The sequence below is a fragment of the Ziziphus jujuba genome, chromosome 4 (genome assembly GCF_031755915.1).
Source record: "Ziziphus jujuba cultivar Dongzao chromosome 4, ASM3175591v1".
In the NCBI taxonomy this organism is placed as follows: Eukaryota; Viridiplantae; Streptophyta; class Magnoliopsida; order Rosales; family Rhamnaceae; genus Ziziphus; species Ziziphus jujuba.
In genome coordinates this window covers 4893721-4917880 of record NC_083382.1, presented here as the reverse complement: position 1 = coordinate 4917880, position 24160 = coordinate 4893721, and the positions used below count along the sequence as shown (strand labels likewise).

The 24160-nt window shown below is 29.3% G+C and overlaps 1 protein-coding gene and 1 pseudogene across 1 annotated transcript; one reads left to right on the top strand and one right to left on the bottom strand.

The window, feature by feature from the left end:
• The first annotated feature begins 951 nt into the window (after positions 1–951).
• On the top strand, positions 952–9753 carry LOC132803506 (protein PIN-LIKES 2-like; annotated as a pseudogene).
• A 1741-nt stretch (positions 9754–11494) lies between these two features.
• Positions 11495–15569, bottom strand: LOC112491222 (sesquiterpene synthase 2-like). The gene is given in 6 exon segments (XM_048471128.2): positions 11495–12096; positions 13055–13193; positions 13375–13593; positions 13824–14196; positions 14584–14866; positions 15385–15569. Coding segments are annotated over 5 exon segments (1254 nt in total). The 5' UTR covers positions 14798–14866; positions 15385–15569; the 3' UTR covers positions 11495–11787.
• Between the last annotated feature and the right edge of the window lie 8591 nt (positions 15570–24160).

Here is a 24160-nt window from a genome sequence, read left to right as displayed (position 1 = left end):
AGTGAGGGTTTTGAGAGAAAATATTACTTCAATTGTTATTATTATTTATTTATCTAATTGTTAGTATTAATTAAATTCCTTTATTTGTTATATTATTAATATTAAAAGTGTTTAGTAGATAGGGTCATTCACTGAGATGATTAGCATCTCACGTTTTTAAATTTCGTTCCCCTAGGTCCAGGTTGGGAGAGGTTGATCGTCCGGGGCGAGCCCAACGTTTCGGTTCATTGCCGAAAGTCCGAGGAGCATTTCTTCCCTTTTTCCTCTCCATCTTGTATTACTTCTTTATCTGTCATCGTATTAATTTCATATTCATTTGTATAATGCTCTGTATACTGTATCGGACATTTATGTATTCATCATGCACTGAGTTACTGTTATTTATTTTGAAGTGCTGAAATTTGTGGAATCAATTTGTAGTAATGTGGGAGGAATAAGGGGATGTGTATAGAAATGTGTTTCAGTGCAGGAAATTTGTGGTAAGTCCAAGCCTTAGGGGAGGTTCTGCCGGATTTTCCATTGGAGGGTCCGGTAGAGTTTTCCTGGGATCAGGGCTTGTCTAGGGTTCCGGTGAGGAATTTTGGATGGGTCCTGACATCAGTAACAACAAGCTCGGCAGCACCAGCAGCAACACAGCAAGCTCAGGAGCACCAGCAACAGCACCAGCAGCAACATAGCAAGCTCAGCAGCACCAGCAACAGCACTAGCAGCAATACAGGAGCACCAGCAACAGCACCAACAGCAACACAGCAAGCTCAGCAGCACCAGCAACAGCACCAGCAGCAACACAGCAAGCTCGGCAACAGCAACAACCACTAAATATAAGGCAAAAGCATAAACATGTAATTCGACAGATGAATTCATACGGCGTGCCCAAGTTGCTCTTTTGTGTGTGCAAGAAGTCGCAGCAGATAGACCAAACATGGCAGATGTTGTGTCAATGCTTGGAGGATATGCAGTAACTCCCCCACATCCAAAACAACCAGCTTTCTCTATCCTCAAAAGAGCAAATAAAAAAAACATGTCAGAGAATCCAGGAGCCTACACTGTTAATGATATATCAATTTCAGGGATAGAAGCTCGATAGCATTCTATGATCATTCATGGACTTAACAATATATATATCATTGTTACATATCTTAGGGGACAAACTTGGTGTGGCAATACACAACACTTCCATGAACACAATATCGAATATCTTTCAAATTTCTTACAACATTTTATTGTTGTATAAGATGGAAAATACTATTTTCCAACTAAGCAACATGGATTCCATCATCCACAGAAATCTAACAAGCTTCTCAACTCTAGATATTGGAGCCACAATCTTAAAAAAGAAAGCAATTTCTTGAATATTTGCTCCCAGTAAACAATGAGATCCATAGAATAAACAAAATAATTCAAAAGAGTTTATTACATTATGATTTCTAGAAGCCTAAGTAAATAAGAATAACTATATACATTAAGTGATTACCCAAAAAAAATAATAAATAAAAACACTTTAAAAGCAATGAAACAAAAAGAGAAACATTATTATTATTTTTTTTTAAAAGAACAGAACTGAACCAGAATGAAAAAAAATATATATATATAAAACATAAAAACACAAACAGAGGTATAGAAAAATCAAAATGAAGGAGAGGAAGGAAGGAATGGCAAAGAACCCAGACTCCAACGGCAAGGCACTAACAGCAGCGACTCTTTCTGGTTCCGAAGGGTGGCTGGTTGGGCTGGGTTTGAGATTTTTGAAATAATCAGGTCGGTGGCTAGTTGGGCTGGTTCCGAACGGGGAGATGTGAGCGGGAAGGGGGTGGAAGCAGAAGAGAAGAGGAATTTTGGCAAAGGTGGTTCCAGCTGATGCTAGTGGGAATGCAAGCTGCTGTGAGCGGGAAGGGGAGATTTTGCCAAAATTCTCACGTGAGAGTTGCAATTCCATCTGGACCGTTGACGCCAGGTATGAAAATCCAATGGTCTTTATTCTCTCACGTTTTTGGTCCGTAAAGAATGCATGCGGTCGGTCCTTACTCTAGACTTTCCCTCTATATATATATATATATATGTATATATGTATATGTATATTTGATCATATTTCTATTTCTCTGAAACTCGCTCAAGCTTCTAATTCAATACCCCATCAACGAAGCCTCTTTTTTTTTTTTTAATTATGATTATTATTTTTTGGGTTTTATTATTATTATTATTTTTCGACTTGGTCCAAATTACACAATTAATTTTCAGTTATTGATTTCTTATTACATTCTTTTCGATCTTCCAAGTGGGAAACAGTAATCCAAATGCATTATAGAGCTCAACCATATTATAGTTTTCATATTTCATTTGATTTTTCAATGCTTTATATATATATATATATATTTTGCAAGCTTTAGGGAACCAAACACTTCATATTGACTAGTTAATTAAAATTAGTGATTACTGGCATTTAATTTTTGTAAATGCATATTTAAAATTCCATACAATATCTCACAAATGCTGGATTAAGTTTTCATAATAGCTTGGTTCTTCTATTTCCTGATTCATTGTAAAGGATACCATCTTTTTGTTTGAAGCTTTTTGTAGTTTAATTTCCTAATGCTTATTTATTGAGTAGGCTGTATTATGTTCTCTGTTTTCAAGTATTGAAAGATATATTACAGTTTTTTTCCTCATGTAATTATTTGTAATGGGTGAAGAGAAAGATGAATGTCTCCAATCCAAGTGAATTTGTATAGAGATGAAAATTTCATTCACAAATTGACAATTGGTTTAGGCATTAACTAGCGAACATAAATACCAAGGGATTAAAAGGTAGTTTCAAGTTTCAATATGTATACTCTAAGCGTAAATGAGACAGGCAACATAACATTTACCAATATTATATATTAAATAAATAAATTCTTAAACGAATATAAAAACGATTTAATTAAATATTATTATATTATTGATTATATTATTTGTCAACTACTTTGGTAATTTTAATATTTTTCATAAAAACATTTTAATTTTATTTTCCTATTTTGTGCAAAATATTTGGCTTTCCTATCTACCTTCTATTTAGAAAAAAAAAAATGATAAGACAATTATATTAACACAAGATGTTTTTTGAAGGCATATTAAGACAAGACTTAAAAGTTTGACTTTTTATGTGAAGTCCCATATTGGTTGGAAAGGGAAACGAAACACTTCTTATAAGTGGGCATAGATACCATTCCTTTACGAGGCATTTTAAATCTTGAGGGCTGGGTTGTAAGAGGATTCCCCAGGTCCAAAGAGGACAATATCGTATGCGGGTGGTCTGGGCTGTTACAGTTGGTATCAGAGTTGATTGCCCGAGCCAGTGGAATTGGTAGGTGAAGGAGTGGGACCCCTAACCCATGAAAGGCTTTTTAAAACCGTGCGGGTGGGGCCTAAAGTGGGGAAAGGGGAAAGAAACACTCCTTATAAGTGAGTATGGATACCTTTTCCTTGCGACGCCTTTTAAAACCTTGAGGGCTAGGTTGTAAGAGGATTTTCCAGGCCCAAAGAGGATAATATTGCATGCGGGTAGTTTGGGCTGTTACAGTTGGTATCAGAGCTGGTTGCCCAGGCCAGTGAGACTGGCAGGTGAAGGAGTGGGACCCCTAACCCTTAAGAGGCCTTTTAAAACAGTGCGGACGGGATCCAAAGCGGACAATATCTCATACAGGTGGACTGGACTGTTACAGTTGATATCAGAGCCAGTACCTGGATCGATGTGCTAGTGAGGACGTTGGGCCCCAAGGGGGGAGGAATGTAAGGTCCCACATCGGTTGAAAAGGGAAACAAAATACTTCTTATAAGTGGGTGTGGATACTTTTCCCTTAGAAGGCCTTTTAAAACCTTGAGGGCTGGGTTGTAAGAGGATTCCCCAGGCCCAAAGAGGACAATATCGCATGCGGGTGGTCTGAGCTGTTACATTTTAAATTATGGTTTCCTTATTTTATTTATTAAGCCATGATTTTTTTTTTTTAAGAAACAAAGATAATCAAAGAAAAAATTATTATTTTCCAATTAATGTTTAACAATACATAGAAACAAGCTGGATAGAAATGACAAAAAATTCTTGTAGTTTTTAATAAATTGGGAATGGGATTTCATCACTAAACCTTAAAGTCAGGATATGTGGATTGGAAAAATTTGAATACAAAAACAAAATTTGACCAAAGTTTGGTTGCTCGAATGGAATTGAGAAATTGCTCGAAATAATTGGTCCAAATCAACAACAATCAGCCAAAATTTTAGAGTTAAAAACTTATATGACCATCTAAGTTTCCTATACAAGATGCCAAAATTTACAAACTGAAGTTTAACAATCTATAAATACAAGATGGATTGCTGGGAGGTTAATCATGTGCCTTGAAGCTATTGACTAGGTTGTTAAAATTACTCGAAACAAAAATCTTTTATCTGGATGGGATATTATTTTACCTAATGTTTTTAGAAATATTTTATGTACTGACTTTAATAGTTTGATGTCTCTAATTCCAGTTAAAATATCTATTTTCAACCCACAAAAATAAAAACAAGAATAATAACCTCTCTCTCTATATATATATATTGTTTTGATAATTCTAAATTAAAAATTTTGGTGTTAAACATTTCCTTCCCAATTTAAAAAATATAGAGAGAGAGAAGAAAAAACTCAAATCGGGACTATCTAACTTTTAAAAAATCAGTATCTAAATTTTGACTCTTTATATTTTACATTTGATTTTACTATTTTGAATTTAAAGTAAACCTAGACTCTTTATATACACAGTCTTGTCAATTGGGTTGTGACTTTTCTAACGGTACTGGAGAAAAGGAAAAAGAAGAAAAAAAAAAATTGGGCTTGTCATTAGTTGGACCCCAATAGATACTAGTAGGCCTCTTGGGCCTGGAAAAAAAATTTACAAAGAAAATAAATATTCAAAAATAAAATAAAATAAAATAAAAAAGGCGTAAAATCTGAAATTCAAAAAATAGGGGTGCGGGAGCGCTAGCGGTAAACCGCGTAATAAAGACTACGGAATTCGGAGCCAATTAAAAGGGCATTCTATCACATATTCTTCTCTCTCTGATTCTCTCTCTCTCTCTCTTTTGCTCTTAAATCTTCGTTCTTCAATAAACGATCTACTTCACTATGTCGCGTTGAATCATCAAAACAAAAAAAAAAAATGTGTTCCTCAAAATTGGCTCACTGTTCTTTTCCTTCTAAGACGTTGAAGAGAATTTTGGTGCTAATTTCTGAGAAGCAAGCAATTAGCTGCGGAGGCGTAGATTGTTACGTTCCAAGGGAGAGAATTGTTCTCCACTACATCGATTCCGTGCAGAAGATCGTGATCAAAGAGTTGCAGGGCCTCCAGAAAACTCCCTCCGCCATCGCCGCAGAGAGACGCAGAAAGATTCGCAATCTTATGTCCATGCGCTAGTTTCCATCATCCATGGCAGTGGTGCTTTGAAATCGGACACGCTTATAGATAAGCGACGCCGTTGTGTTTCTCAGTAACTCGTTGACGAAGAAATCGCACCGACGCATATTCAAATTCGCCTTTCTTCTGCTTCTAATAGGAGAAGCAATCCCAAACCCTAACATATATTTTTTTTTTTGTTCGATTAAATCTCTGTTTTTTTTTTTTGAATTGTTTCTCGTTGATGCAGGGTTAAAAGGTATGCAAAAAGATTAAGACTCCATTAACGGAAACTAATTAAGGAAGCGGGCCATTAAAACCCCGATATGTTAGCGGCAGAGAATTTCTATTCATGCCCTTCAGGCACCGACACGTTTATTTCTCTGAAACTCGCTCAAGATCCTTATTCAATATCCCATCAACGAAGCTCTCTTTTTTTATTGTTATTATTATTATTTTTTGACAGAATATTATTATTTTTTGGTTTTATTATTATTATTATTTTTTTATTTTATTTTGTAAGCTTTAGTGAATCAAAACATCATATTGACTGGTTAATTAAAATTAATAATTACTACTATTACGTTCTGTAAATGCATATCAAAATTCCATATAATTTCTCACAAATGATAGATTAAGTTTTCATAATAATTTGGTTCTTTTGGATTAAATTAATACTCACTGTCCATCTTCGTTCGTATGATAGCATACTCTTATTTATATATATATATATATATATAGATATATATTTCCGCAACTCATTTGTAAGAACTAAAGCAATATTGTAGCTGATCAAAATATACATACACATATACATATATATATATATATATATACATAAAGCTCTAAGCATATACGACGATATACGAATGACTATTAAGTGCTCAAAAATCTAGGTAGATGACCCAAAAAAAATCTTCAAATATTATGAAACATATTTGTATTTGTAATTAATTGTTTTGTTATCCTAAATGTAAAAACTTGTTATCATCAATTAAGAAGTAATAGCAATTTTTTTTTTTTTCATATAAGAGGGAACCATGGTTTCTTTTTTTTAAAAAAATATATATATATATATATAATACAATTAATAATAATGTGGAAAAAATAAATATATCATAGTAGATAATCAAGTTTAGGCATTATATATAAATATATATATATATATATATGTAATGTGTCTCAAGATATTGAAAAATATTATCAGCATATGACTTGAATTTTGCTCTGAATATGCTATTGATTGCACTTTATTGGTACTAATTGATTATGAAAATTTATTTATATGAATTCAATCTCTCAGGTTTTTTCCTTTTTTTTTTTTTTTTTACTAGACAATTAATGCATGTAATATGAAAAAGAGCAAGCAACTACTTTTATTGTTTGTAAATTAAATATACATTTAGAAAGTCATAAATATATATATATATATATATATATATATGTTCATGTGTAGGAAGATTTCACTATACGATTTCTATTTAATTATTATTTTTACACTAATTACTATATGGAAAAGAATTAAATATGCATATGCAACTTGCAATTTTACGAGTTTAAAGTAATAAAAACAAATTGAATCATATAGGTTATTAAGAATTTTATATATCATATGCAAATATGTTGTTGATTTCTTTTTTTTTTTTTTGGGTGAATGTACGCAAATATGTTGTTAATTATATATCATATATACCTTTCGTACGACCAATAGTGTATATATTACTGGCTTTATGTCTTTGGAAAAAGCTTTGAGCAATACTTCGATATCCCCCTTAGCAATTAATGATCATCAAGAAAAAGGACAAAACCACCATTGCTGCAATATTTCAATGCCATTTCCATGCACTTAGCAAACGTCCCTGCAGCACCTAATTTCTTGACATAAAAAGGAAATTAATTTAACGTCAAATATTGGATTATTGTAAGGTGGAGGAAGAAGATAATGAAGCAAAGCTACTTGAGAAGGTCGAGAGTTTGCATGTGCCACACATGAGATATATTGCATTACGATCAACAATCGCATCATTAATTATTATTGCACAAAATCTTGTTTTTATGGAAGACATGCTACCTCAAAGTTTTATAATTAAACTTTTTTTTTTTCTGTTCAAAATTAATATATTTCAGTATTTTAAAGTACACAAAACCATAACTTATAAATAAAGAGAGCTCACACTAGCTAGGATGTATTTGTTTATGTAGAAGTTATTTTACAAGAAATCTCATATTTAAATATTCTTTTTTTTAATAATTAACTAAAAGTGCAATATATTTTAATGTCTAATTGTACATAGGTTTTGAAGGTTGAAGACTTTTGATGAAGCTTAATGGCTTTACAATTCGAGGATTAATGGACTATTTCTTTCTTTTGGTAATAATAATGACAATAAATAGGATAAACAGGATCAATGTGTATATACCCTTTCATGATACCCAAAAGCCATTAATTTGATTTATGGCTCTAAGGTAGCTACAACATTTTATTATAATTTCTTCTCTGTCATGTTATAAACTTTTGGACAACAAAGAAGTTGCAATGGGGACAAGATATCTAGTTCTAAATGTGACACATAACTTAGGCCTTTTGAATTGAGATGCAGCATATTGTTCAACAGTACTTTTACAGCATTTTATTCCAACTCCTACAATTAATTGGCCCTAATTAATCAATATATAAACAATGCATCGTTTCATTGATGAAATGTTAGAAAAATTGATCACTTTCCCACGGAATCTTTTTAGAAAAATCGATCATGTTCTCACAAAATCCTTTTTTTAAAAAAAAAAAATTGCAGGTAGGTCCTTAAAGACCCAATAATTCCATGACTTTGACAATCTTGTTAACAAGTAGTTGCTAATTCAGCCTCCACGCCTGATCCAATTATTTCAATCAGAAAAGGAAGTAGGAAGGAGTTTCATCTTTGGAATTTCAAAAAACAGATCAAGAACACGAGGAGGGAAAAAAAAAAAAAAAAAAAAAAAAAAAAAAAAGAACAAATGGAGTTCAACATCCTTGCCGTTATGAAGCAAGGAGATATAAAATCTGAAGGTGGAGGTGTGCTTAATGCAGTACTTCCATTGTTAAAGCTCCTCTCTCTTGCTGTGATTGGCTTGCTTATTGCCCATCTAAAAATCCAACTTGTCCCAAAAGCAACTCTCAAGCTTCTAAGCAAACTTGTCTTTGCTCTGTTTTTGCCCTGCCTCATTTTTACCAACCTCGGTCCATCCATTACTCTCGAGAATTTAACCCTCTGGTAGTTCATCCCTATCAATGTTCTCCTCAGCACTACCATTGGCTGCATATTGGGATTGCTGGTGGCCATCATTTGCCAGTGCCGCCTCAATATTTCCCGTTCACCATCATCGTGATGGCATTCGGGAACACGGTAATCTCCCTCTATCCATTGTTACATCTGTGTGCCACAGCCAGGACAACCCATTTGGTCCAAAATGCCATGTCTCTGGTGTGGCTTATGTTGCTTTCTCTCAATGGGCTTCTGCTATCCTTGTTTACACCCTTGTTTACCATATGATGGAGCCGCCATTGGAGTACTACGAAATCATCGAGGAAGAGGTTCAGATAGAGATTGAGGAACTTCCTGTTAATGATATTAGCAGGCGACTCCTTGTTGAAGCTGAATGGCCTGGAATGGAAGATAACGAAACCGAACACTGCAAGACACCCTTTATAGCCAGGCTTTTCAATAACATCTCAGGTGTTTCGAATATGAATAACCCAGAATTCGAATCCTTGGACGACGAAAATCTGGTTGTAACACTGAATCCATTAGATGTTTGGCACAGGCCCAAGATGGTGAGAAAGATAAGGATAGTTGCGGAAAGCACTCCAATCCGTCACATTCTTCAGCCTTCGATAATTGTTTCTCTGTTGGCCATTGTCATCGGAGTATTTCCCGGATTGAAAGCATTTGTTTTCGGAGATGATGCTGTGCTTTCTTTCATCATGGATAGTCTAGCGATTCTAGCAGATGCAATGGTGCCTTCTGCTATGGTTGTTCTTGGAGGAATGCTTGCTGAGGGACCAAATGAATCTAATCTTGGAATAAGGACAACAATTGGTATCATTGTTGCAAGGCTTTTGGTGCTTCCTTTGGTTGGAATTGCAGTGGTACATTTGGCTGACAGATTGAATTTGTCGGTACCTGGTGACCAATTGTATAAATATGTTCTCTTGCTGCATCACACAACACCAAGTGCTATATCGTTGGGAGCAATTGCGAGCCTGGGGGGTTATGCAGTGAGAGAAGCTTCAGCGCTGCTTTTCTGGCAGCATGTTTTTGCTGTTTTCTCTCTTTCATTGTATATGATTCTTTACTTTAAAGGGTAGCTTACATTTAATGGATATGCTTAATAGTGACAAACTTTTCTGTCTTGTTTAATTTCTTTGATTATTAAATGCTTATATTCTTTCTATTTTTCCCTTCCACTTTTTCTTCATCTTTCTAGTTTCTAATCCCTGTTTTTAAATACTATATAGAGTTTCCATATATATATATATATATATATATATAGGGAAAATGGTCTACATTCTGTTTTTTTTTTTTGGGGGGGGGGGGAAGGTCTCGGTATCTCCAATTGAGAGGCAGTATAATGGATGATTAAATATAAAATTATTTTTCAATAATAATGCATATAAAAGACATTTATAACTATCAATTAATTAAATATTTTATTAATTTATTTTTTTTGAAAGAGCTCACATTTTAAGAAAAATTTTACTTTTTAAAAAATTTTAAAATGTCTCAGGTCTCTAATAAATATTCATTTTGATAATATTTGGGTCAAACTAATTTGATATTTATTTTAAAAATTACAGTTAAATAGGAATTTTTTTTAAAATACTTTTCGTATTGCTTATGCTGTATGTTTATTTCTATAATTCGCATCTCTGCCGAAGATGCTTTTATACTTTAATTGTACAATATATATATATATATATATATATATATTCCTTTCTGATTTAAAGTTAACCTTCTTCTTGTTTTTTGGAATTTACAATTCCTTTATTCATGCCAATCAATTTTTTGTCAACTATTGATACATATCGTATAGTTTTTTTGTTTTAATGAATAAATAACAAAAATTAATTAATAGTTAGTATGCATTACATTTAAGTTCTAAACACAGTAAATTCTTTTTTATAATAATATCATATATCAGAATAATCTCTATTTAGTCATAAAAAAATTTTGTCTTAATTTGGGTTGGTTATAAATAAGAATAACCTCTACATTATAATAAATTATAATTTTTTAAAGTCTCATATTAAGGAATTTTATCTCTATATAATGAAATTATCCATTGCAAAATATATATGGTATCTTATAGTAAAAATTCATGATGATATAAAGTATTTATGTTAAATCGCTTGAGACAATGATTTATTCATTAAAGTTATTATAATATCAATAAAATTGCAAGGATATAATAACTCATCAAAATGGATACTATTCTTATTGAAGTCAAGATATTTTTCACTGTAACTTCCGTAAATTATAATCTTTTTATAGTTATAAAATTAATTTTGTCCAAATGGTATAACTATAAAGAGGTTTTGTAAGTATTGTTGAAGTATTAATAATATATGATATAATTTATATTTAAAAGACCTAATTATCCGTCATTAATAAAATATTTTGAATATGGATAATTGCATGTAAGCAATTAATTATGTCATTTTATTGTTAAACAAACAGTACATATTCTTTTTGAAAGAACTAATTAAATCACATAAAAAATGAAATTTTACTAATGATTAAAGTATATATTACAACAAAGTAAATAAGTCACTTTAAAAACATGAATATTCAAATTCACTTATTAATGCACTCATAATATAGTCAAGAAACCAATAGGAAATCATAAGAGAAAATCAGAGAACTAATTCTCTCTCTTTATTTTATAATAATTCTATATATATAGTATTTAAATTCACTTATTATTGCACTCTTAATGCACTCAACAAACAAACAGGAGATTGAAAGAGAAAATACAGAGGACTAATTCTCCTTCTTTATTTTATAATTATAATTATTATTATTATATATATATATATATATATATATATATATAACATAATATAATATAATGGAATTAAGTTATTAGTACATCGTAATGGAAAAACCATGAAAATCTTATTTATTAGCTTTTGGATTGCTTTAAAGGTCAATAATTAAGATTTAAAAATATATTTCATTTTGCTTTTTAGAGTTTTATTATTTTACCAAACTTATATAATTCACCAATTTTAAATTTTAACAGCAATCCAAAAACTAATAATACAAGATTTAATGGAAAATCCATTATGATATTCTAATAGGAAATCATTATGATTATATATATATAGAGCTAGGATAATATATTATGGAAGAAGATGCTCGTGAATGGGTATAGGATCGACAAGCAGCAAAGTAATGGTGTCTTTGATCAAATGAGAATTGCTATAACCGTCACCGTTCTTATAAATAACATCTAATACTCGTGCAAGATTTAGAGCGCAGTCAAGAATAGGGGTTGCTACAGCAGTTGGCTTCATGAACTCCTGGTTTATATCTTTCCAAGCATTTTCAATTTCTTGGTGCAACATTTTTTTTGCATCTTCTTCTTCAACTCCATGTTGTTCCATGCAACATTCAACCGCTGATGCACAATGTCCTCTCTCTTTCTCGAACTGCCAATTACAAAATACAAAAAACACAAATAAATATACAGTTGCACACAGCATAGACAGTATGAAATAATTATATCAATGCTATCTGTATATTTATAAGAGCGATGTAAAAATATAATAAAGCAATTCAAAGATTAAATTAATTAACTAAACCATATAAAAATTTTTTTAAAAAAAAATCCTCTTGTTGTCTTATGAATTTGATGAACCATGCCAGTAATTTTGTTTTAAAAACTTTCATTAATGTAAGTGTGTAAGGCTAATTTTGTCAAATTCATTATAAAGAAATGCATAATTTTACAAAACTGGTTAAAAAAAAAAAAAGATAAAAAGGCAATATGAAAATCTTCGTAGTTTGGTTTATAGGTAAAATACAAAAAGTAATTTAGTTTGGGAGTAAAATGATATTCTAATTATATCTTTAGATAGTAACAATTAGATATATATATATATATATATAGATATATAACAACCTTATGGGAGTTAATGTCATTAATCAGTCTGCCAATAAGTGAAGCAGCTTTAATGATTTTTGGTTTTTTAGAGGCCCAACACTTTTTCAGTTGCATCCTCACCCATGCATAGAAGCGAGGTCGTTGTGAGAGCATAATAACCACCACTTACTTCCCCATTGGATATGTATTCCTCCACCCTTGGAGTGTAATTATTATGAAACCAATCAACCTCAGCAAAATAGGCTCGGACTAATTTTTTTCATCTAAACTCATTAAAAAAAAAAAAGTAAAAAATTAACATTTGTGATATATAAGCATAAAAGATCAAGAAAATTATCATAAACAAATAAATTTTGCTCAAATAAACAAAGATTATTTTTAACCCTTTAAGAAGCTATAAGAATATCTTTTTCTTTAACCTCCCTTTTCCATTTGAAGATTTTGATTATTATATAATTTAAACAAAAAGGAAAAAGGATAAACTCAAGATTAATTGGGCTCACCGCTTGTTTTGCATAAGCTAAACCATAGGATCTTCCTTCCTTGCCAGTATGCTCCTCAAATTGACTATAAATATCCAAAAATTCCTGATATATCATTTTCATGTAATCTGGAAGAACATCTTTGGCACTAATATCCCACCTGAGAATCATTAATTAACAAAAAGTAACATCTTATCATATTTAAGGATCACAAGTTTAATTATAATAAATAAATAAATTGAATATGATGGATTGAGGGGAAAAAAAAAAACACTAGATCGAAGAAATTCTAATCAATTCATATATGAGCTAAAAACATAAATTAATTATAATTATATTACCTCATGATTGCTTCAGTGAAGAGTTTGATTTCTTCATATGTACCATGAGCATCAAAGGTATCATCTATGATGGATACCATGGCTAGTAATTTGGTAACTAACACTCTTGCAAGGGAATATTGTGGTTCAAAAAACATTGCATAAATCCAAAAGTATAATTCTACCAGTCTGTCTCTTGCATAAGGCAACTTCCTTTTAAAGTCCAAGTTTTTCCACCACCTAATTAAATCATATATGTATAAAACCATGATAATTTTCAGTAACATAAAAATTTATAATATATAATAATTATTTTGAATTAAATATACTAATTAAAGTGTGAAAGAAACAGCACAACCCATTAAGTGGCAACATTAAAAACTTAGTCTCTCTATAATATTTTCCTTATCACATTTGAAGGATTTTATAAATAAAATACTAGAGATACTTTCAAGTTGCTTTAGACATACCTTGAAAGGTTGGCTACTTCCTTTTGATGCAATGCTTGTAAAACATTAAAATCCAACTGTGCCAACTTCAACAAATTTTCGCTATGGGAATTTTCTTTAGGATAGAAAGAGATGTAATTTCTTGTCTCTGACCTCGGTATGTTTTTACAGATGGACCGGTTAAGAGCAAAGGTGACCTTTTCCGTAAGGTCGGAGGTCATATTACTCAGCTCTAACTGAAGATGAGTGGTGGTGAAAACTAGGGCTTCATCAAGAATTTCTTCCCCATGCATGCGAAGGTGTGCTGCCTCATACAGACTTAGCATGGAAGGAATATCAACAATTAAGGATGCCTTAAACTCACCATCTCCATCCTTGAACTTGTTAAATACATCTTTCACAAAATAAACAACCAAAAATCCAATTGATCTTAAGATGGTAGACCAACCAAAACCAATTTATATATAAACTTTCCAAAGCTCAATAGAAAACAGTGGTTTTGATTATGTGAAAATATATAATAAATTATATATAGGTAGTTTGTCTTTTTTTTTTTTAATCTAAATCTTGTTTTTATCCTCTTTTTTCTTTTTATCATTGCTTTAATCCTCCATAAAAAAAAAATTACTTACCACAAAATAAAAATAATACTAATAATGATGATGATGATAATAACAATAATAAATCTAAGCACATATAAAAAAATAAAAATTAAAAATTAAAAAAAATTTAAAAAAAAAAAAAAAAACATGAATTGAAGTGTATAGAGACAGAAACTTACCGCACGAAATATAATAACCATGTTGCCTAAGCAAACGAAACCAAAGTGAAATAGTGTAAAGGTCATCATCCTCTTCATCATGAAAGCCATAAGAGCTATAGATCTTTTCTAATACTTCATTAATCTACCTCTCAAAATGGTAAGACACACCTAAACGTTGGATTACATCAATCAACTCCAACTTTTGCGAAGGTTTTTTCTGAGAATATTTCATTACGAACCCTTTAACTTCTTCCTTCAATTCTTCAACCTATTCCTACATTTTTTCGATGTGCTCCTTTTGCTGCAGGGACAAATACATATTAGTTAATTATTATTATGGGTACCAAGCTGTTTAACTTGTTTATAACATATATTATTTTATTGGTTTATATTGAGCTGCATTAGTTTTTCAACGTATCAAATAATATAAACATGTTTTTTTAGCCCATGAAATTTTTTCTGGATACTTTGGTCTTGAAATTTTGATGTACTTTTGGTCCTTTAACAATTTTTGCTCTGCCTTTTAACAATTTCGACACATATATGGGGTCTTGTAGAAGTACCTGATTTTGTAATTTTATTATTTCCTTATAATAATAAATATAGTGTATGATTCAAAACTATTAAAAGTTAAATTTAAAAAATAATTTAAGAATTAAAGTGCATAAAACAATAAAATTTAGAAACAAAAATGTCAAAAAAGAGAGTTTATTTAAAAACAAAAATAACAAATATGAATATAATTGAACGACTAATAGAATCCAATAACCTACGTATACTTAAAAAAAAAAAAGAAAAAAAATAAAAGCAGTAGCATACCACACAGTGAGAGAGGAAATAATCACCCCAAATGGTGGGATGAAAATCTGCAGAGGGACGGTTTTTATTTTGGGTAAAGGCTACGGGAACTGCTGAAGCTTGGATCGACATTTTGTTTTAAACAATGTGGAAATTGAGTTGCCTATCTGCTTAATTTGCGTGTGATTAAAATGCTTTATTTAGCTCAAGGTTTTATAGAGGGAGTTGAGTGCCTGCATGACACCATGTGCATGCATCATTCCAAGTGGGACCTGTGAGCAGTTGTTGTAGAATAACGTTAGCATATGGGATCCGTAACGAGTTGTTGTAGAATGAGGGATATGTAGTATGCGACCTGTGAAGAGTCGTCGTAGAATGAGGGGTAGCATGTGGGACCCGTGAGGACTTTTTGTAGAATGAGGGTAGTATGTGAGACAGTGGGTAGTTGCTGTAGAATTGAGAGGGAGAATAAAGAGGGTGAGAGCATACGCATAGGAGAATAAATTTGATGAGAAATTTTTTTGATAAATAGGCGTTTACGTAAGAAAGGAGGAAAAATATTTGATTATTTTCAATTTTAATAAAAGATATTTTTTGTCCGTTGACTAGTATTCAAAAAAAAAAAATGTTATTTTTCAATTTTTGATACTGTGACTATTTCGAGGGGAGTTTTTCGTAAGTTAGACCCCAATAGATATCAGATAGGCCTTTGGGCCTGGGAGGAAAAAATAAATAAATAAATAAATAAATAAAATAAAAAATAAAAAATGCGTTAATCTGAAATTCAAAAAATAGGGGTAGAGAGGGAACGCTAATGGTGGACCGCATAATAAAGACGATGGACTACGGAGCCAATAAAAAAGGGCATTCTATCGGATATATATATATATATATATATATATATATATATATATGAAAATTTTTATTTAGATTATTTTATTTTTTAAATTACTTTTAAACGTTATATTTTTTAAAAATTATCACTGATATATTTTTTTAATTTTTTATATTTATCAACAATATTTTAAATATAAAATTATAATCTTTAAGAGGTAAAATTAATTAATAAAAACCATTTTTATTATTATAAATAATAAAAAAAAGTTTCAAAAATAGAAAATTAATGCAGAATGTTCCAAACCAACCATGAAAAATCTTAATGTAGTTACATCCATTGATAGCTAAGATATATAATACAATATATTAATAAATAAAATAAATAAAATTTTAAAGAGAAAATGAGAATTAGTTGAATCTTGATTAGACAATTAATATAGTGGAAAAATATATTTAACATTGGGAGAAAAGTTTTTGAAATTTGAAAAGTATTTCAAAAGAAAAATCAAGTAGAAAAAGACGTACAAGATTAGAAAAATAAGTGATAAAATATATTTATGTCATATGGTATATGGTATATTCGACAAATTAGAAATTATTGGCCAATAGCCAATTGAATAAAAGTCTTTGGCAATACTGTGTAAAATGATGGTTAACAAGGTCTAAAAATCATAAAAAGCTAGCTTTCTTATTACTCTTATAATGAAATCATAACTAATTTGGAAAACATATATCTAATTTCCTGCTCTTTTTTATTTTTATGTAAAAATTAATTTACTTGTCTATAAATTTATATTAATATTTCAATCAATAAAATAATATAATATATCATTTTCTTATATTTGCCTGTTGCTTTCTAACAACTTGGTGGAGTTGTGGTTTACAAAGGTCTAAAATTCCAAAAGCATCTCCCCACTCTTATAAATGCACTATGCAAAAATTGAGATATAATGATACTAACTTAGCAACGCTAAAAAACAAAAACGTTTAAAAAAATAAAACCGCGACACTGAAGCAAACACGTAAGTTAAAATTCTACAAATATACGATCTGTTCAAAAATTATCAAAGTCAAAAAGTCGCTAAAAACAAAAATACGCGATGCTATTTTTTGATGTCGTTAAATATGTGTCTGAAACGTATCACCTTTAATAATGTGCTTATATTTTATCTGAATTGTATTGTTTAAATGTTAGACCCATGCAAAATGATTAACCAACCACTTATCTATGTTTACATAATCACAAAATTTAATTATACTAATACTAAAAAACACAGATGAAAATATGCGATGTTTATAATCGAAAATGCATCGCTTAATATTTGATATGCTAAAAAAAAAAAAAATTTGAAACTCCTTAATTTAACAAACGAATTAGTTATCATTACAAAAATAAATTAAGTGGAAATTGCAAACAAAAAAATGGTAAACATTGCCCCAAAATTAATTTTCTTTTTGTTTCAAGTACAGCATATTTGCTATTAAAATTTGCAAGTTTGTTAAAAATAATGTTTTTAAATTAAGATAATAGGCAACACATTCACATATAACCACATCGCTTGTACTTTTAATCATAATTTTTTTTTGGGATTTTTCAATTAGTTTTTTTATTGTTCATCAACAAATAAACACTGAAAATATTTCTTAAAAATGTAAAGGAAAAATAATAAGGCGGTTGTTTAATATTTTTGTTTTTCAAATCAAGTTTATTTGCTTATAAACGCGTCACCTGTTTTATGTGTAATTTTTTATTTTTTTTTTATTGTTTATCTTCAAATAAACACTTAAAATGTTAAGAAACATTAATAAGCTGGTTATTTAATTTTCTTGTCTCTCTAGTACAGTTTATTTGTTGTTAACATTTGCAATTCTTTTAAATTTTTATTTTACAATAAACTTGAGGAACAAACGACACATTAATAATATGACGTGTCGCCTTTTTTTTTTTTTTTTAATTTAGATCTTTGATTGTTCATCTACGAATAAACACTAAAAATATTTTTTAAAAATGTAGAGCAAAATTACTAAGGTGGTTGGTTAATTTTTGTGTTTTTCAAGTATAGTTTATTTTCTTTTAAAATTTGCAAGTCTCTAGAATTGTTTTTTTTTTTTTTTAATTTAGTGTGTAGGCGACACAATAATCTCAAAATATGTCGCCTGTTTCGTACTTTATGAATTTTATTTTATTTTATTAGTTTTTTTATTGTTCATCTACAAATTCAATTTAAAAAAATATGAAAATACAAGTTAATAAATTTGCAAGTTTAAACAGAAAATAAAATGTATTTGGAAAAAAAATTATTTAAAGAAAAACAAAAAGAATAGGCAGCACTAAAAGAAGATATTAGGTCACCTATTCCCTTGATAAGCATAGAATAAGTGACACTAAATGAAGTAATTGCATCGCCTTTTCACCCAACCAATTTTTATATTTTTTTATTTAATTTTAATTTTTACCTTTTTCAACAAATATTTTCAATACTTATTTGTAGATAAAAAAAATAATTAAAGAAAAAATAAAAAAACATGGAACGGGTGATGCTTTTAAAAAAGAATCACTAAATATAGGAATAGGTGATACATTTTTCAACAAATGCTTCGCTTTTTCAACTAACCAATTTTTATCTTTTTTTTTTTCTTTAATTCTAATTTTTACTTTTTTTTTAACCTTTTTCCACAAATATTTTTAGTACTTATTTGTCGATAAAAAATAATTAAAAAAAATAAAAGAAACATGGAACAGCAATGCTTTTAAAAAAGAGTCGCCAAATATAGGAATAGGTGATGCATTTTTCAACAAATGCATCGCCTTTTCACCTAACCAATTTTTACCCTTTTTTTATTTAATTTTAATTTTTACTTTTTTTTTATAACCTTTTTCAACAAATATTTTCAGTACTTATTTGTAGATGAAAAAAATAATTAAAAAAATAAAAGAAATATGGAACAAGCAATGCTTTTAAAAAAGAGTCGCCAAATATAAGAATAGGTGATGCATTTTTCAACAAATGCATCGCCTTTTCACCTAACCAATTTTTACCTTTTTATATAATTTTAATTTTTAACCTTTTTTTTTTAATTTTGAAAGTTGTTTTTAGTAATTTTTTTAATTTTGCAAATATGCTTTTTTTAATTTATAGATGAGCATTCAAAAAAACTAATTAAAGATAAAAAAAAAAAACAAAACAAAACAAAACATGGAATAAGCGACGCTTTTGGATGGAATTGCGTCCTTTATTCCTTCAATTTTTTTTTTAAAAAAAAAAGCAATTTAATAGACTTTCATATTTTAAAAACAAGTAAGCTATTTGTGAAGTCCCATATCGGTTGGAAAGGGAAACGAAACACTCCTTATAAGTGGATGTTGACACCTTTCCCTTAAAAGGCATTCCTGATAGAGAACATAAAACTGTGAGGGGTAGGATTGAGCTTACCACCTAGCTTCCAAAGAAGACAATATCTCATGCGGGTGGTCTGGGCTGTTACAGATGGTATCAGAGCCAGTTCCCAACTCGGTGTGCTAGCGAGGATGCTGGCCCCCTAAGGAGGAGGATTGTTAAGTCCCACATCGGTTGGAAATGGGAACGAAACATTTCTTATAAGTGGGTGTGTATACCTTTCCCTTAAAAGGTCTTCCTGATAGGGAACATAAAATCGTGAGAAGTAGGATTGGGCTCACCACCTAGCTTACAAAGAGAACAATATCTCATGCGGGTAGTCTGGGCTATTACACTATGATTGAACACAAACACATGAAATTTAAGCTCATTTAACATACTTATGTAGATAAATTGATCAATAAGTCCTTGTTGCATTAGAATTCTATATTTGGTACCCTATCTCAAATTAAGTTTTAAGATATTTTGTATCTCGTCTATACACATACATGTGAATAATTGAGAAGAGCATGGACAAAACTGTTTTTTTGTTTTTAGATCAATGAAATTTATGTTAATTGGATTGCTACATGAATATATTTGTAGATGAAAGTTCAAAAAACTAATTAAAGAAAAAAGAAAAATATAAAACACAGAACAGACAACGTTTTTTTTTTTTATCAAAATGCATCACTTGTGCCCAAAAATTTATGAATAGGCAACGCCTTTCGCTAGAAATACATCGCATGTACCCTCAATTTTTAAAAAAAATAAAATTAAAAGACTTGCAAATTTTAAAAACAAGCTGTACTTGAAAAGCAGAAAAATTAAACAACCAACTTAGTAATTTTACTTCACAATTTTAAGAAATATTTTCAACATTTATTTGTAATTGAATAATAAAAAACTAATTAAAGAACAAACAAATTGATATTACAGGAACCGGCGATGCTTTATATTGTAAAGGCGTCGCTTGTTCCCTTAACATTTTTTTTTTTAAAGTATTTATGAGACTTGCAAATTTTGAAAGCAAATAAATTGTACTTGAAAACACACACAAAAAAAATAATAATAATAATAACTAACTAAAGAAAAAAAAAAGGATCTGGTAATTCTTTTCTTGTAAATGCGTCGTCTATTCCTTCAAATTAAATAAAAAAAAACAAATTTATTTAATAGGCTTGCAAATTTTAAAAAAGCAAATAAACTATTATTGAAATATAAACACCTGAAAGTTTAGCTCGTTTAACATACTTATGTCGAAAAATTGGTCAATAAGTTCTTGTTCAATTAGAATTCTACATTTGGTATACTCTCAAATTAGATATTAAGAAATTTTATGTTTCGTGAATACATATATATGTGAATAATTGATAAGAGTATTGACAAAACTGTTTTATGTTTTTAGATCAATGGATTTGATGTTCATTGGATTGCTACATGAATATATTTGTAGATGAACAATTAAAAAACTATTTAAAGATTATAAAGAAAATATAAAAAATGGAACAGGCGACGCTTTTCGACCATAATGCGTTGCTTGATCCCACAATTCAAGAACAGACAACCCTTTTTGAAGAAAATAGGTCGCATGTTCTCTCAATTAAAAAAGACAGAAAATTTAAAAGACACGTAAATTTTATAAAGAATAAAGGTGTACTTGAAAATAGAAATATAAACAGCAATTTTTGATATTTTGCTTCGCATTTTAAGAAATATTTTCAGTGTTTATTTATATATAAAAAATAAAAAAATTAATCAAAGAAATTAAAAAAATGAAATTAAGAGATAAAGTGACGATTTAAATTGTAAATGCATTGCCTGTTCTCTTAATTTAAAAAAAAAAACATTTTAATACTTATAACTCTTAAAAGCAAATAAATTGTACTTTAAAGGCAAATTAATAACTATTAAAAAAATAAAAAATAAAAAGTATCTGGCGACTCTTTTTGCTTTTGATGCTTCGCCTATTCCATCAAATTAAGAAACAAATAATAAAATTTAGAATAGGCGATGCTTTCTATTGTAAATGCGTTGCTTATTCCCTTTCTTTAAAAATAAAAAATAAAAAATTAGAAATTTACAAGATTTTAAATTAAATAAACCGTACTTGTAAAACAAAATAATTAAACTACCGTTTTGGTAATTTCATTTCACATATATAAGAAATATTTTCAATATTTATTTTTAGATCATATATAAGAAATATTTTCAGTATTTATTTTTAGATGAAGAATAAAAAACTAAGTAAAAAAGAAAAAAAAAATAATGACATTAATGGAATAGGTGACGCTTTAAAATTTAAATGCATCACCTGTTCTCTTAATTTAACAAAAAGAAAAAAACAATTCTTCAAAAGGATTGCATTTTTACCATTTTCCGAAAATTTTTGGTGCTTTTTAAAATTTTTACGTGCGTCTTAAAACCACTTTTTTTTTTTTTTCTAAAACTACATCAAGTACACTACCTAATAGATATTAGACTTGGAAGTAATGTAATATAGACTTGAAGAATAGGATATTTCGGATTTCATTTTTCATTTGCCTATATTGCTGTCAAGAAGCTAGGTTTCTCTGTATCACCCTCATGGTTAGCTGGGTTTCTTCTTTCTTCGTCTCCATTGTTTAGGTGAGTTTCTTTTTTCTTTGTGGTTGGCGGAGACATGTGGTGGGTTGTTTTTTTTTTTTTTTTTTTTTTTAACTGCAGGTTAGGTTCGTTGGGTTTTCTTAATCTTGCTTTTATAGATATTTTATTTGTAATATTGCTTGACATTGTTTTGCTAAGTTCAACAAATATCTTATGATGAAGATCAACTTGATTCGAGATGGTCTGTTATTTTAACTTCACCATAACATCTTACTTTTGTTAAAGAAGATGTTCTTACTACGATGACTCACAATCCATTTGTCATACAGTTGCCAAGTGTTTATGAAAATGATAATGAGGATGAATGTGAAAGTGGCTATGTTCGTAATGATCGTGAGGTGATATGGATAAAAAATATCTTCTAAATAAATTGATTTGTAGATTTATTACTTAGGTTTTAAGTAATATTTATGACATTTATTATTTTTCATTTAATTAATTTTTTGATCTGCTTCATTATGAGTTTTTCACTTTTAATTAGGAGAAATGTACCTCATCAAATCTTAAGAATAATGGTAATATTTTTTAAATTTTCATTCACTAAATTACTTATTAATGATAATTAATATTTATTTATTTTACATAAGTGTTAATAATTTTTAAAATTTTTCCATATGCAGTATAAGGGTGTAATATCGTCAACTTCCATCTCAATAACTATGCATTCATGGAATTTAATTAATATTGCTTTTGCTTTTACATATACATTAGTTTACCAAATTGTAAAAATATTTCATGAGATAATATTTAATTTATTTGATAATTATTTTGTTATAAAAATGTTTATTTTAAAATTTTGTACTGTAATTATTTTGGACGAAGCTAGTTTTAATTTTTTTTATATTTTATTATATTTTATTTTTATTATTTTAATCAATTTTCACAAAATTAAAATAAGCAATTTTTTTTTTCTAAAAAAAAAAAAGCGACGCATTACAAAAAGTGTCGCTAAAAATTAATATAAAAGTCCCTAAAAACTCGAAAAATAGGCTACACAATTCGAAAAGCATCTCTAAAAACTAAAAAAAATAGGGGATGCATTTGAAAAAATGTTTCTAAAAACTAAAAAAATAGGCGACGCATTTTAAAAAGCATTGCTAAAAACTCAAAAAATAGGCGATGTATTTTAACTTCGTTAGTTTTTTTTTTTAACTTTTAGTGACACATTTTGTACAACGTCGGCTTTTCTTTAATATTAGGCGATACTATTAATGTGTCACCTTTTGTCTTATAGTTTTAGCAATAGGATATTAGGCGACGCTTCATAAAACGTCGATTTTTATTTTGTGCGACGCATTAATTACGTCGTTTATCATTGCGATTCTTGTAATGATGTCTGCATAAACTAACTTGGAATCATTTTTAAGTTTTATGTAAACCTAAAGAAGATGAGCCAGAGTTGGTTGAAGATGTCATCCTCTGGTCCTCGCTTGTATTCTTGCTTTTGGTGGCCTTCTTTCTTCTTCTTCTTCTTCTTACCTCGCAATTCAGTAGCTCAAAACGCCACCACAGACACTTCTGAAAGTTCTAACATCTTGATCTTTTGTGTTTTTGTTCTTATTTTTTGTGTTTTATTTTTCTTTTTGCCTATATTGCTTGATAATTTTTTTTTCTAGGATATGGTACGTTTTATATGTATTAATGTCCTCCATGAATGCTTTTAACATATGGTATTTCTATAAAACCATTGTGGATAGATATATAAGTTTGACGACGTTCAAATGTTCATCACTTTAGCTATTAATTTTTATGTACAATTTGTAACTTCATATGAAAATATTTGATTACGAGGCTTATTGGTTATTGATTTTTTTTTCAAAAATTTATTTTTTAAAATTAAAAGCATGAATTTGTTTTTGACAAAATATCTTTTTTTTTTTTTTTTTTTTGGGGATCACTTTTAAATCATGCCCAAACAAAACTTTTAATATTTTCCC